A 13,122-nucleotide genomic window follows, 5' to 3' on the forward strand; every position below is an offset into this window, starting at 1 on the left:
TTGGTAAGATTTTGTTTTTGCAGTGCAGCTTTGCATTTTATTGTTACGTGAAATAAAGGTAAATCAGACCGAAGAGATCAAATTACTATCAACAGAACTTTGTCTGTTGTCATGAAAATATTTCAGAACCTGTCAGGTAAATTCTGCAGGTAATCCTCAATGGTTGCTCCACCTGCTGGTTCCTCCATCTGATTAAACCTGAATAGCAGCAGCTACGGTCTAGCAGCACATTTATCAGGTTCACTGAACTATGACCTGCAGCAGTTTTACCACATGTTTCAAATAGTTTTATATTTTTCTAGCTGCGATGAGCTGTTGGACCAGAGATGTTATCTAATGGAGGAAGTGATAAGAGCGCCTTTAAAGCTCAGACGGCTGCAGAACGTCTTCACTCTTCGCTTTCAGAGCCTGAAGAACCAACTGACAAGATGTGCAGCGTTGCTAACGGTGAGAAATGTTCATTTTATTATTCTTAAAGTAAAACTTGGTAGCTTCTTTTACTCTGTTGTGGTTTAACTCTTAAATATTTCAGATTTTAGTCAATTATTTACGTTGAATACAAAATTACGGAAGCCGAATAATGTCAAAATGGTCTTAAATAAAAGCAAGTGAAACATTTAAACAAAAATAACTAACTTTCTTAAATTAACCTTTTTAAAAATATATATTTTTGTTTTCAGATCTATTCAAACTTTTTATTTCTCAACATACATTTTAAATGCAGGTTACTTTCCTGTCCCAGTTTAAAACTATTATTTAAAATAAATCTTTCTACTGTGCAGACTGTAAGATAAGTAAGTTTCTCCCTGACATAAAAACAGATTTTTTTTTCTGCTGTTTTAACAAATTAAAAGTGTGTACGTCCTTTAATTCATCATTGAACTTTAATTTGGAGTGTTTTTTCTTGTGTTAAATCTATTAATCTATATAATGAGCTTCACTTAATGAATAGATGGGATTTTTAAAATCATATTCTGATTTATTGAATGGGTCAGTTTTTCTTTTGAATATCACTACATCTCTTCCTTTTGTCAATATAAAAGGATTTATTTTAATCTCAGATTTGAAACTGAAGGCGCGACTCTGTTTGCTTTCAACAAGATAAACCTGCTTTTCTACGGAAGACAATTAGGGCCAAAATTAATTCTTACATTAATCTCAGAATTTATCCAGAATTTATATTATTCATCCATCAAGCACACTTTATCTGAATTAATTATAAAATCACCGGAGTTATTGTCCAGTCGTCCTTTTTTGTTTGCATCTGTTTAGTTTTGGTGCTGAAGTTTCATATTAAACATAAAACCACTAATTTATCCTTTCTGTTGTGTTTCTCCAGCAGTCAAGAGAGTGGACCTCCACTGCCACGCCAACAATGTTGCCCATAATACCCATGAAATCTCTACCAGCCGACTAATTGTGAGACGGGGGCAGCCTTTCAGCATCACACTGGAGCTGGACTTCGCTTTCAGCACATCGGACTCAGTCAAGCTCACGGTGGAAACAGGTGCCACACTTTTCACCTGGCCTTGAATCTGTTTCTGAAAAACATCCTAAAGGTGGAGAACTTGAAGGACTAGTTAACAGCATTTGCATCATCATTTCTGTCCTTCCTTATTGGCCCTTTGCATGTGACGTCACGCTATCCGGAACTCCGACCACTCCGCCATGACGGACGTCAAAACAGCCAATGCGTTGCTATACAGTAAAGCTAGTCTAAAAACAGACACCTTTAACCTAATATATCGCTTCTATTTAGTTGATTTTGCTTTAAAAATGGTCATAGGAAGCTGTGCGATCAGCTGCACAAACAGACAAGGATGTAAACCAAACTTGTCATTTTATTTTATAACTTTTAATAAGGAAAGAAGCGAGATGGATAACAGCTGTCAAGCTAACGACTTTCAGTTCTCTGTGTAACCGCGGATTTACAGCGAACACGGTTTATAAGATAAGATTAATATTCATATCCTTTAGAAGTAAGTATGATTAGAAAAATATCAAATATCACATTACTAGAAGGTACGCGTCTAACCGTTGGTAACCATGGAAACACTAAAGCACCATCATGTAGCCTAGGATGTATAAAAAAAAACTGGTTTTCAGTGCTGCTCCGGTGTGAAGGAAACGCTGCTTATGACATATTAATATAAATCATGTGGTGTGAATTCAGGTAAAGTCGATAATTTGATCAACACGTCGAGAGGAAGGACATACGAGTCGGTTTCTAAGTTAACTATTTCCAACTTTTGTTAATACCGCCGTCTATAAGCCACAACCAGGTCAGTTTCCTTCACAGACAAATCGACTCCGACAAGTAAAAGCCATTAATAAACTGGAAAAAACAACTTTGGAAAATAATTGTGACGTAGCTGCAAAGGGTCAATACAAATCAGGAATGTAATGAAGTAGAAATGAATGTCTCTTGTGTACTGAAATGATTCTCTCCAAAGGTCGTTTTCCATCACCAAGCAGAGGGACCAAGTGTACTTTTGGTACCAGAGTACTGATGTGTGGTGTGGGCACTAAAGCTCCCTGGACCTGCAGCATCGACGCCAAGTCCGCCCTGAAGTCGGGCTGTGTGACCCTTTCTGTGACCCCTCCAGCTGACGCTCCAGTGGGGAAATACTCTCTGTCCATAGAGCTGGGGAGGCCGTCGGCCGTGAAGGAAAGCCTGGTGGTGCTTTTCAACCCCTGGTGTCAGAGTGAGTACTGACCCAAGAGAAACTTTCCAAACAAACCCGCCAAAGACGGAGAGATGGGAGGAAACTGCCCGACAACATTCCCCAACGGAAAAAACCTTGAAGACCATGTTGGTTGATTCATTGACCAGATCTTTGTCTTGGTCTGCAGATGACTGGGTCCACCTGCCTGACGAAAAGGAACGTAAAGAATATGTGATGAATGAACAGGGACACATCTACAGAGGGACGGCCTGCGACTTCAGTCCAATGTTCTGGGACTTTGGACAGGTGAGGTTTTACAAGAATCCATCCATCATGTTTATTGTACATTCAGTAGTAAGCAACAAACACATTTATTGGCCGTAGCCATATTTGCGAGTGGAGTTCCTCAAAGGTCTACCCTGGAGTCCATCTTGATTTAGGTACAGTTACAAAATCCATGTTTACCAAATTTCTGTATTTTTTTCACTACTTTTTTCTCTCTCTCTATTTTTTCATTTATAAAATGAATTAAATCATTGCAAAGATTGCAATGATCTTGCAATCTCATTGCAATCTTTGTTGAACTGCTTGGAAAGCACCAAAGCTTGGTTGTTTTGGTTTATGTGGACGAGTTGAGTCAGATACATTAACGATAAACGTCTAAGATGCCAAAGCAGTGACTATCCAGCAATCTGGATTTTGATCTTTGGCCAACAACATGTTGGTGCTCATACATCCAGCATTCTGTTTCTTGCAGTTTGAGGAAGAAATGGTGGATATTTGCCTCAAATTGTTGGATGTCAACCCAAAACACAAGAGAGACCCTGAAGATGATGTTTCAGCTCGCTGCAACCCCATCTATGTTGGCCGGGTCATCAGTGCCATGGTGAGGAGAAACTTTCTCACAAGGTTTGACTTAATTTAATATGGATTAACATTTCTCCATCTGACAGATCAACTGCAATGATGACATGGGTGTTTTAGAAGGATGTTGGGATGGCGACTACCAGGATGGCGTTTGTCCAACCAGATGGACCAGCAGCGTCAGCATCCTGCAGCGCTGGTTTCAGAGCGGCTGCAAGGCGGTGAAGTACGGACAGTGCTGGGTGTTTGCTGGCGTGATGTGCACAGGTGACGGATCTTTATTTCATTTTCTACTCGTGTTGCCGTTGCGTGAAGCCAATTTAAATGCCTTCTGTTGTTCTGATTGCAGTGATGCGGTTCTTCGGCATACCGTGCCGCGTTGTGACAAATTTTGTGTCTGGTCATGACACAAACAACAGCCTCACGATTGACGAGTATTTTGATGAGTACGGATTAAAACAAATGGGAAATGCAGACAGTATCTGGTAAGACCAATACTCAACGTTGGATACCAAGCTTCCAAACGAACAATAAACTCAATTTTTAAACAATTATGACACAGTCCTTAGTTCCCATGCTCCTTTTTGTCAAACTACTGTTGGAAATCTTAGTCTTGCTTTTGTTTGAAATTGGACAATCAAGCGAGTTCAGCTGTGAAATCAAGTTTCTTTCATTTGTGTCTTTTAGCAAAGGTAAAGGTGCTTTTACCCCTTTTTACCATTTTAAAATGCTTCTTAAAACCCATTTCCATTTGACATTTAGTTTTAGTCCTCTTATGGGACAAAATTATCAATATACCAGAGTTTTGGAGTTTTAGTCTTGAAGGAACAAATCCTATAAATCAGATCTACTCCAATAAATCACCATTAATCCTTATTAATTGTTAGGAGCTTTGACATTTCTTAATGCCATGCAGGAACTTCCATGTGTGGGTGGAGGGTTGGATGAAGCGCCCAGACCTGGACCAAGATGGCCACTACGACGGCTGGCAGGTTTTGGATCCAACTCCTCAGGAAAGGAGTGAAGGTAAACGGTTTTTGTTCTTGCCCTCTAATGATGTTCGCTTTTCTGAAGGTTGCTAAAGTTGGATCTGTTTGCCTCAGGCATGTTCTGCTGCGGTCCAGCTCCGGTGAGCGCCATCCACGACGGCCACACCAACCTGAAATATGACATACCGTTTGTCTTCAGCGAGGTCAATGCTGACATCGTCAAGTGGAAGGTCAGAACGACTTCCTAATGTTTTAATATAAAGCCCAAAATCAATCAAGGTCAGAACTTATGGAGCTGAATTGGGGCCATAAAGTTTGATCAAAAGAAAATAAAAATTCCACTGATATTTGTGAGGTGTGTGTTTGTGGGTATTTTTTTCAGTTTTAAATCTTTTTCAGTTTCAGAAGGCCTTTTTTTTCGGTTTCAATATTTTTTTTTTGTTTCACTTTTTTAACAACTTTATGGCTCCAACTTAGTTCCATACATTTCTCACTTCCTCAGAGTTTTAAGTTTCAAATGTCTTTTTTTTTCCATTTAAAATTACCGTAGGTTCTTTTGTTTAAAAATGTTAGTTTTTTCAGTTTCAAATCTTACATTTTTTAGTTTAAAATTTTTTTTTCAATTTCAAATCTTTAATTTTTTAGTTTAAAAACATTTTTTTTCAGTTTCAAATCTCTTACTGGACCATCAGTAACATTTCGGATGTGTTTGATCTCAGATTAAAGCCGACGGCTCAAAGATAAAAATGAAATACCTCACTGACACGGCGAAGGTGGGCCAGAAAATCTCCACCAAGGCTGTTGGCAGCACAGCAATCAATGATCTGACAGACACCTACAAATATAAAGAAGGTAACGATGCTAACGCTAACTCCTCTCAAGCGCTGGGGCGGATTTGATCAGTTTTAGTTATTTCATTTACTGATATTTGTTAGACTAAGCTAAACATGCACTACCTAAATCATCCGGAGTCATTATGAGATTATTTCTCTGCCCTGGTAAGTGACTTGGAGCCAGTATGAAAGTTTGTTGATTAGAAAACATGTTTGAAAAATTATCTGTAAAGTTCTCGAGTCAAAATCACTTCAGTGGATCCCCACCTATTCACGGATGTTAGCTTAACAGTTATTAGCTTCTGCGGTATGTTGATGGTAATGTTGGTCCCAAACTGACACAAAAACTGTTTGTTCAGCTGAAAACAATTCAAAAGTTTATCCTCACCAGGCTGCATAATGGAGAGAGTCGTGTTTGACGATGCTGTCAGACGGCTGAACGCACCGGGCCACGATGTTGGGCACGGCACCTGTAAAGTCCTCGTGGTAAGAGAGGTGGAACTGTCATTGGAGGTAAGTTTGACTTGAAACACTTTTGTGTGAAAGTATATCAGAGTGAAACGATCAGATATATTTTGCCATATCGACAGAAAACCTGTTTAAGGAATTCACATGACATCAAACTGAACCTGAAGCTGAGCAACAGAGGTCGCGGTGTGAAATCGATGTCCATCTTTGTGAATGCCCAAGTCACAAACTACACTGCAACCAAAGTGACGAACGTCCTGCATGATTCCTATGTCCAAAAACTGATGGCTGGACAAGGTCTGTCCACGAATCGCCCAACTGATGGATATGATCTGACCTATTTCAATCAGTTTCACCCAATTACTCTGAAAACTAACAGGAAATCTCATGTAGCATTTATAATTTTACACAAAAACATTTCTAGCCTTCTGGAACAATCATCAGTGCCAATAACTGACATGTGTAGAAGAAGCATTATAACCTAAATGTCTACCTTTTGCCTTTCATGTAGCTGTGAATATTCCCATCCTGATCCCATACTCGGCCTACTGTAAATACGCCGTTACCCACGACAGCATGAAGGTGTCGGTCGACGCCACAGACGAAAACGGTGACATCTATGCGACCGACACTGACATCACCCTGGAAGATCCGCCCATCTCCGTTAAGGTGGGCAAATTCCCTATCAGGAAAAAAAGTAGAGACAAAATAACACTTAGGTCAGGGGTGTCCAAAGTGGAGCCCGGGGGCCATTTGTGGCCCTCGAACTGATTCTTGTGTGGGCCCAAAAGTCCATCCATCCATCCATCTTCTTCCGCTTATCCGAGGTCGGGTCGCGGGGGTAGCAGCTTCAGAAGGGAGGCCCAGACTTCCCTCTCCCCAGCCACTTCTTCTAGCTCCTCCGGGGGAATCCCGAGGCGTTCCCAGGCCAGCCGAGAGACATAGTCCCTCCAGCGTGTCCTGGGTCTTCCCCGGGGCCTCCTCCCGGTGGGACGTGCCCGGAACACCTCACCAGGGAGGCGTCCAGGAGGCATCCTGACCAGATGCCCGAGCCACCTCAACTGGCTCCTCTCGATGTGAAGGAGCAGCGGCTCTACTCTGAGTCCCTCCCGGATGACTGAGCTTCTCACCCTATCTCTAAGGGAGAGCCCAGCCACCCTACGGAGAAAACCCATTTCGGCCGCTTGTATCCGCGATCTCGTTCTTTCGGTCATGACCCAAAGCTCATGACCATAGATGAGGGTGGGAACGTAGATCGACCGGTAAATCGAGAGCTTCGGCCCAAAAGTGCATTTTAAAAATGATACAAATCAAGCAGACCAGGACGCGGGCCCTTGAGGACTGACTTTTCAGCCCCTGCTTTAAATGAAAGTGTACTGTACTGATCTGTAGTATGAATATACTGCAGTAAATCATAATTATGAAATAATAGTAATGAAACGGCATGTGACGTTTGCTCCAGGTTCTGGGTGAAGCTCGTCTGCACCACCCGGTGACGGTTCAGGTGGAGTTTAAGAACCCGCTGAATGAGACGCTGAGGTTCTGCTCTTTGACCATCAACGGCTCCGGACTCTTCAGATCCGAGCTCTTTGAGAGGTAAACCAATTACTCCGGAGCTCATTTTATGTTTATGAAACGTTCTAACAGGATTTCTCTGTGTGCCTCCTGTAGCATCGGAGACCTGCCAGCCAACACGACTCTGACGCACCAAATCCAAACCACCCCCTACAGAGCTGGACTGAAGACGGTGGTGGCCGACTTTGACTGCAGCACCTTCAGAGACGTGAAGGACAGCTGCACCGTCTACATCAAGCCTTGAGTCATTGCCTTGGAGTCTCTGATTCTGCAATCTGCGACATTAAAACTGGGCTTCAGGGCTTTTTGGGGACATTTAACCAAAAATATTTACTCATTTAATTATGGTTTTTTGGTTAATTAAATCTTAAATAATTTCCCTGCTGGGATGAATAAAGTAATTCTATTCTATTCTATTAATTATGCAAATTGCTTCATTTATTTTATTGGGTTAAACATTAGGTTGTGTTTGGATGGTGTTGCAAAAATGATGTAACACATTGTGTTGGGGAATACAGAATTCTGCTAGAAACTATAAACTCTCCTTAATCCAAAGACTTTTTGGTTTTCTTGTAATTTTGTGACAACAAAGAACTTTTCATTCCTTAAAAGGTATTTTGAATCCACAATGTTAAGTTCTGTAAACTTTTTAATCCCTGCATCTCAGCTATTTGTTTGTTTGTTGCCTTAAAAAACAAGAAAATTTAATTCCATGTGATCACATCTCCAATATTAAATGTCATATTTATCACTCAAGTATCACTCTGTTATGCAACAGCTTACTCTACATCTGAGTGTTTCAAAACACATTAGTATTGATTTGTAGAAAGAACACATTTACTGTTGCAGTTGTTTGCATCATTGTACAAAAAAACTCCCATTAATGAAGTAATAAACATTTGTAAAGCCATTAAAAATGTGAAAAATAATGTAAAACGAGCCTTATCTAAGTTATTTTATTTTCACATTTTAAAAGAGGATGTATGAAACAAATGTACAAAGACTGATAAAACACATTTTCTTAATATGTTTAGGTGGAAAGAGAAAATATAATTTCTTGCCTTTTATAAAATGGCTCTAAGAACACATTAAGTTAAATAATCTAGTTAAATCTATATTTGATTCCCAAACTACGGTTAATGTGTCTATTGGGTCACTGACGGGATGCATATTTTCTGAATTTAATATATTTATTTAATATATTTGTACAATAATTATCTATTATTGGTGTAGTTCCTAAACTCAGTCCATAGGTGGCGGTAACGCGCCACTCGCTTGTTCTGAGACGGAAGAAGACCGATGACGTAGCGGATGTAGAATTTTGAAATGTTTCGTCTATGCAGCTGCTGAGGCGGTGCTGAAGAGAAGCAGACAAGTTCTCCACATTTTCCGTTAATTTGGACAAACAAGAACCTGCTGAGGATCCGGTACCGCTCGGTTCACGGCCCAGTTCTTATCTTCTATCAGGTAAAACCGACAAGGTAGAAAATATAATCACTTATTACAACGAAAGCAGGATTTAATAAGTATGTGTTTGAGTTTTGCTGAACAAAACGAGACGGGTCTTGGGTCAATGTTTTTAACCGTAATTTGTAACTTATGCCGTTTTATTACTGAAGACAAACGTGTAAATAAATGCAGGAATTACTGGGTTAAAAACCATGTTTTTCATGTTTCTATAGTAGCGCGTTAGCTTACCAGTCTAAGGTTTGTGATCCTTAACGTAAATGAATGGCCTCATGGTGAGGTAACTGGTGGTGTGGTTCTTTCGTCTTTGTAAATTTAAATTGTTTGGTTTCAAGCCTCTGTGGTCCTTCATCTTTTTGTCCCATGGACACAGAAATGTTTTAAATAGTTTAATAGAGACATGTATGCTTCAAAACTAGACTGAAGAGCATTACCTACAGGAGATCTGATCTCCTGTAGGTATCATAGATACCCACCCCCAACATGGACTATTCACACTCCTACCTTCTGGCCTGACGGTCAACGACCACATTTACAATTGAAGAATGGATGCTAATTTGAGCCATCAGAGTCGTTGGTTCTTTTGGCACTGTTTCAGTAAGTCTGGGGAGAAATAGAAAACCTAGTACTCCTAGTGTTAAGGATTTAAGTTAACACTACATAAAAATGATTCATGAAGTGTTTTTGGAGAGATGTGACCTTTTGCAGCTGATGTTGTGCTGCATTATCCAGTTGAAGTCGAAGTCTAAGGAACAATTGTGCAACTGTGAGATGCGTTGAGGCCGTTACCAGGGTACTTATAAGGTAATGGCCTTATTTACAGAACAAAAGCAATCCTTCAGGTCATTTGGCCTATCTCTAGATGTCAAACTGGACTAACTCCAGCACTTCTAACTCCACACAAAATAAATATTCACGATTCTTTATAAACTTTACCCCCTTAAGATGTTTAGTAATTTTTTTTACCCCTTTTTTTATGAGATTTATTCATGTAATTTAGTTGGGATGTAATCTTTGTCTGAAAGTGCCAAAATGAAGATATGGAACTCAAATCAGGACAAAAGTTAAAACAAACATTTGAATTACGTGCCAGGAGTTCAAGGGAGAAGATTTTCCGATATAAAACAGGTAATAATATTAATACAGGTATTATAAAAGGCTGATATAGATTTCTATCAAGCTTTGCAGGAAAGAGATCTGTTTATTATTTTTACTTTTTGTTTGCTGACATTTACAATTAAATTGCATTATAGTTACTATAAACCTGTAAAAAAAAGTCACCAAGTGAGCAAATGCATATTGTTCCTAAAATGATATCAATCTGCAGGTCCAGTTGTACAGGTGAGGTTACTTCTGATTCTTTTGTCTGACCAAAGAGTATGAAAAGCTGGCATGAACTTTGGTCTCACATCCACTTATTGCTGGCTAAGTTGCAGCCAAATCTTTGTTAAACACAAAATGCATTTTTTATAAAATGCACCATCTCATGTTTGTAAAACAGTTCAGTAGCAAAAGTTTAGTTGAAACCCATAAATCAATGTGATCATTATTTTAAAAAGCACTAAAATGATGTAAAACTACTTTCCACTAAATACAAATGAAATATTTAGTTTATTTGTCTTGTTAGTTGAGCAACAAAAAAAGAAGTCTTGTATGAAATGAGCATTTTGCTGAAACAAAGAATCATTGTTAATTTCAGTAATTGTTTTTCCACAGATCTGAAGGTTACAGAAGATGTTTAAAGCTAAGCCACATTTTGATCGTCCTTCACTCGCAATGAAAGCTAAGAAGGCACCTAGCACGGCGAAGCTGCAGCAGGAGGCCATCTCCTGTTCAATCTGTCTGGATCCACTGATGAGTCCAGTAACTATCGCCTGTGGACACAGCTACTGTATGAGCTGCATAAATGTCCACTGGGATAGAGAAGATCGCTATAAAGTCTATAGCTGTCCTCAGTGCAGACAGAGCTTTACCCCAAGGCCCGTCCTGGTAAAAAGCACAGTGTTGGCTGATTTAGTGGAGCAGCTGCAGCTGAAGGATATTGGACTCAACAAGACTATAGCTGATCACTGCTATGCTGGACCTGAAGATGTGGCCTGTGATGTCTGCACTGGGAGGAAGATGAAAGCTGTCAAGTCCTGTTTATCCTGTCCAGCTTCTTACTGTGAGACTCACCTCCAACCTCACTATGATGCTCCACCATTAAAAAAGCACAAGCTGGTGAATCCTTCCAAGAACCTCCAGGAGAACATCTGCTATCGTCATGATGAGGTGATGAAGGTCTTCTGTCGTACTGATCAGCAGAGTATCTGTTATCTCTGCACTATGGAGGAACATAAAGGCCATGAAACAGTCCCAGCTGCAGCAGAAAGAGCTAAGAAACAGAAGAAGCTCCAGGAGAGTCGACAACAAATCTATCAGAGAATCCAGGACCAAGAGAAAGATGTGAAGCTGCTTCAACAGGAGGTGGAGGCCATCAATGTCTCTGCTGATAAAGCAGTGGAGGACAGTGAGGAGATTTTCTGTGAGCTGATTGGTTTTCTCTGGAAAAGAAGCTCTGAGGTGAAGCAGCAGATCAGATCCCAGCAGGAAACTGAAGTGAGTCGAGTCAAAGATGTTCAGGAGAAGCTGGAGCAGGAGATCACTGAGCTGAAGAGGAAAGACGCTGAGCTGGAGCAGCTCTCACACACAGAGGATCACAACCAGTTTCTCCTCAACTACCCCTCACTGCCAGCACTCAGTGAGTCTACACACTCATCCAGCATCAACATCCATCCTCTGAGACACTTTGAGGACGTGACAGCAGCTGTTGCCGAGCTCAGAGATAAACTAAAGGACATCCTGACTGAGGACTGCAGGACCATCTCTTGCGTCATCTCTGATGTGGACGTTTTACTTGCTCGACCAGACGGAATGAGCCGAGCTGATTTCTTGAAGTTCTCAGTTTTTGTCTCTGAGGATCCAAATTCGATGTATAGAGACATGCTACTCCCCGTGTGGTATCACACAAAACGGTATCTGAAGCAGAACCAGAGTTTTCCTAGTCATCCTGACAGGTTCACTTACTACTTTCAGGTTATGAGCGATAAGGGTCTGTTGGGTCGAAATTACTGGGAGGTTGATTGGAGAGGAAGTGGCGCTTGTGTTGCTGCAGCGTACAGAAGTGGTACAGTGGCCGAACACGCATTTGGGTTCAACGACAAATCCTGGGCATTAAACTGCACTCCAACCGGCTACACATTTTATCACAACAGCATTGAAACTCCAGTATCGGGTCCAGTTTCCTCCAGAGTTGGAGTGTACCTGGATCACAGAGCAGGCACTCTGGCTTTTTATAGTGTCTCCGGTACCATGACGCTCCTCTGCAGAGTCCAGACCATGTTCACTCAGGCCATTTATCCTGGACTGAGGCTCCAAAGGTCCAAAGGAGACACTGCTTCATTTATTAAGCCACAGTAATATTCTGGTGTTGCTTTGTGGGTATTCTCTTTTTGGTTCATTTTAGGTGGGATCACCAGTTGTACTAGTAGTGCTGAAAACTTTGTGTTCAGTCTTTTTAGAAGATTCATAACCAACCTCATGTAAAGTTTAACACTGAAGGTTAAGCAATAAAGCTTATTCACTTGAACACTGTGTCTTCATTTAAACCAGAGGTGTCAAACTCCAGTCCTGGAGGGCCGCAGTCCTGCAACCTTTAGATGAGCCTCTGCTGCACAACCTCAATAGAATAATTAAGTCATTAGCAAGGCTCTGGAGAACTGATCTACACAAGGAGGAGGTAATTAAGCCATTTCATTCCAGTGTTTTGTACCTGTGATTTAAACTGTTAGGTAAGGAATTATTTTTTTGTCAACATGTTGGTGAATCTGTCTGGATCAGTTATTTAGAAGCTTCAAGAATCAGCCAGAGTACGAATAATCTGGGCTTGACAGATGCAATCCAACATGTAAGGAATGTTTATTATTTAGTAGTCATTAAATAAGTTATGACGATCATAAATGTGTCCAAAAAGTCAATTTAATATTGTTTCAGATGTGAACTAGGTGACTTCATTTGACAAGGGTGTTGGACCTCCTATAAACAGACAATAAACTGAAAAGACCGTGGAGGTGCTGCCACCAGATGGCGCTGCACAAAACTGAGCAGAAGGAAAACAGTAACATTAATCCATTTGTCATCCAACATGCTTATCCCTAGTGGGGTTAAGCATGTCCACCTGGTTAAATGAACTTAATTTAAAGGCTGGATTCTGCTAAATGG

General features: G+C 40.6%; 2 protein-coding genes across 4 annotated transcripts; both read left to right on the top strand.

Annotated features, from left to right (window-relative positions):
• The first annotated feature begins 405 nt into the window (after positions 1–405).
• Positions 406–7,778, top strand: LOC102231538 (protein-glutamine gamma-glutamyltransferase E-like). 2 transcript variants are annotated; one of them, XM_023346925.1, is made up of 15 exons: positions 406–447; positions 1,340–1,507; positions 2,454–2,705; positions 2,854–2,972; positions 3,424–3,552; positions 3,620–3,797; positions 3,880–4,015; positions 4,447–4,556; positions 4,634–4,749; positions 5,239–5,371; positions 5,744–5,865; positions 5,943–6,117; positions 6,332–6,489; positions 7,283–7,416; positions 7,492–7,778. In XM_023346925.1, the coding sequence occupies exons 1-15, from the start codon at positions 429–431 to the stop codon at positions 7,637–7,639; spliced, it is 2,097 nt and encodes a 698-aa protein (XP_023202693.1). In that variant the 5' UTR covers positions 406–428; the 3' UTR covers positions 7,640–7,778. The 2 variants fall into 2 exon arrangements, with proteins under 2 accessions (XP_023202693.1, XP_023202694.1); XM_023346926.1 differs by having other exon boundaries at positions 413–447; positions 1,343–1,507.
• Positions 7,779–8,729: 951 nt separating this feature from the next.
• LOC102231274 (tripartite motif-containing protein 16-like) lies at positions 8,730–12,767 on the top strand. Of its 2 annotated transcripts, none has more exons than XM_023346951.1 (2): positions 8,730–8,876; positions 10,579–12,767. In XM_023346951.1, exon 2 carries the CDS (start codon positions 10,597–10,599, stop codon positions 12,319–12,321), a length of 1,725 nt encoding a protein of 574 aa, XP_023202719.1. In that variant the 5' UTR covers positions 8,730–8,876; positions 10,579–10,596; the 3' UTR covers positions 12,322–12,767. The 2 variants fall into 2 exon arrangements, with proteins under 2 accessions (XP_023202719.1, XP_023202718.1); XM_023346950.1 differs by having other exon boundaries at positions 8,730–8,862.
• Positions 12,768–13,122: the final 355 nt, after the last annotated feature.

The sequence above is a fragment of the Xiphophorus maculatus genome, chromosome 14 (assembly GCF_002775205.1).
Source record: "Xiphophorus maculatus strain JP 163 A chromosome 14, X_maculatus-5.0-male, whole genome shotgun sequence".
NCBI lineage: Eukaryota > Metazoa > Chordata > Actinopteri > Cyprinodontiformes > Poeciliidae > Xiphophorus > Xiphophorus maculatus.

Excerpts from the sequence above, each read along its gene's own strand:
- LOC102231274 (XM_023346951.1), top strand. The coding sequence starts at position 10,597 with ATGTTTAAAGCTAAGCCACATTTTGATCGTCCTTCACTCGCAATGAAA.
- LOC102231538 (XM_023346925.1), top strand. Across the intron at positions 5,372-5,743 it reads CACCTACAAATATAAAGAAG|GCTGCATAATGGAGAGAGTC; the intron begins GTAACGATGCTA and ends TATCCTCACCAG. Across the intron at positions 5,866-5,942 it reads AGGTGGAACTGTCATTGGAG|AAAACCTGTTTAAGGAATTC; the intron begins GTAAGTTTGACT and ends CCATATCGACAG.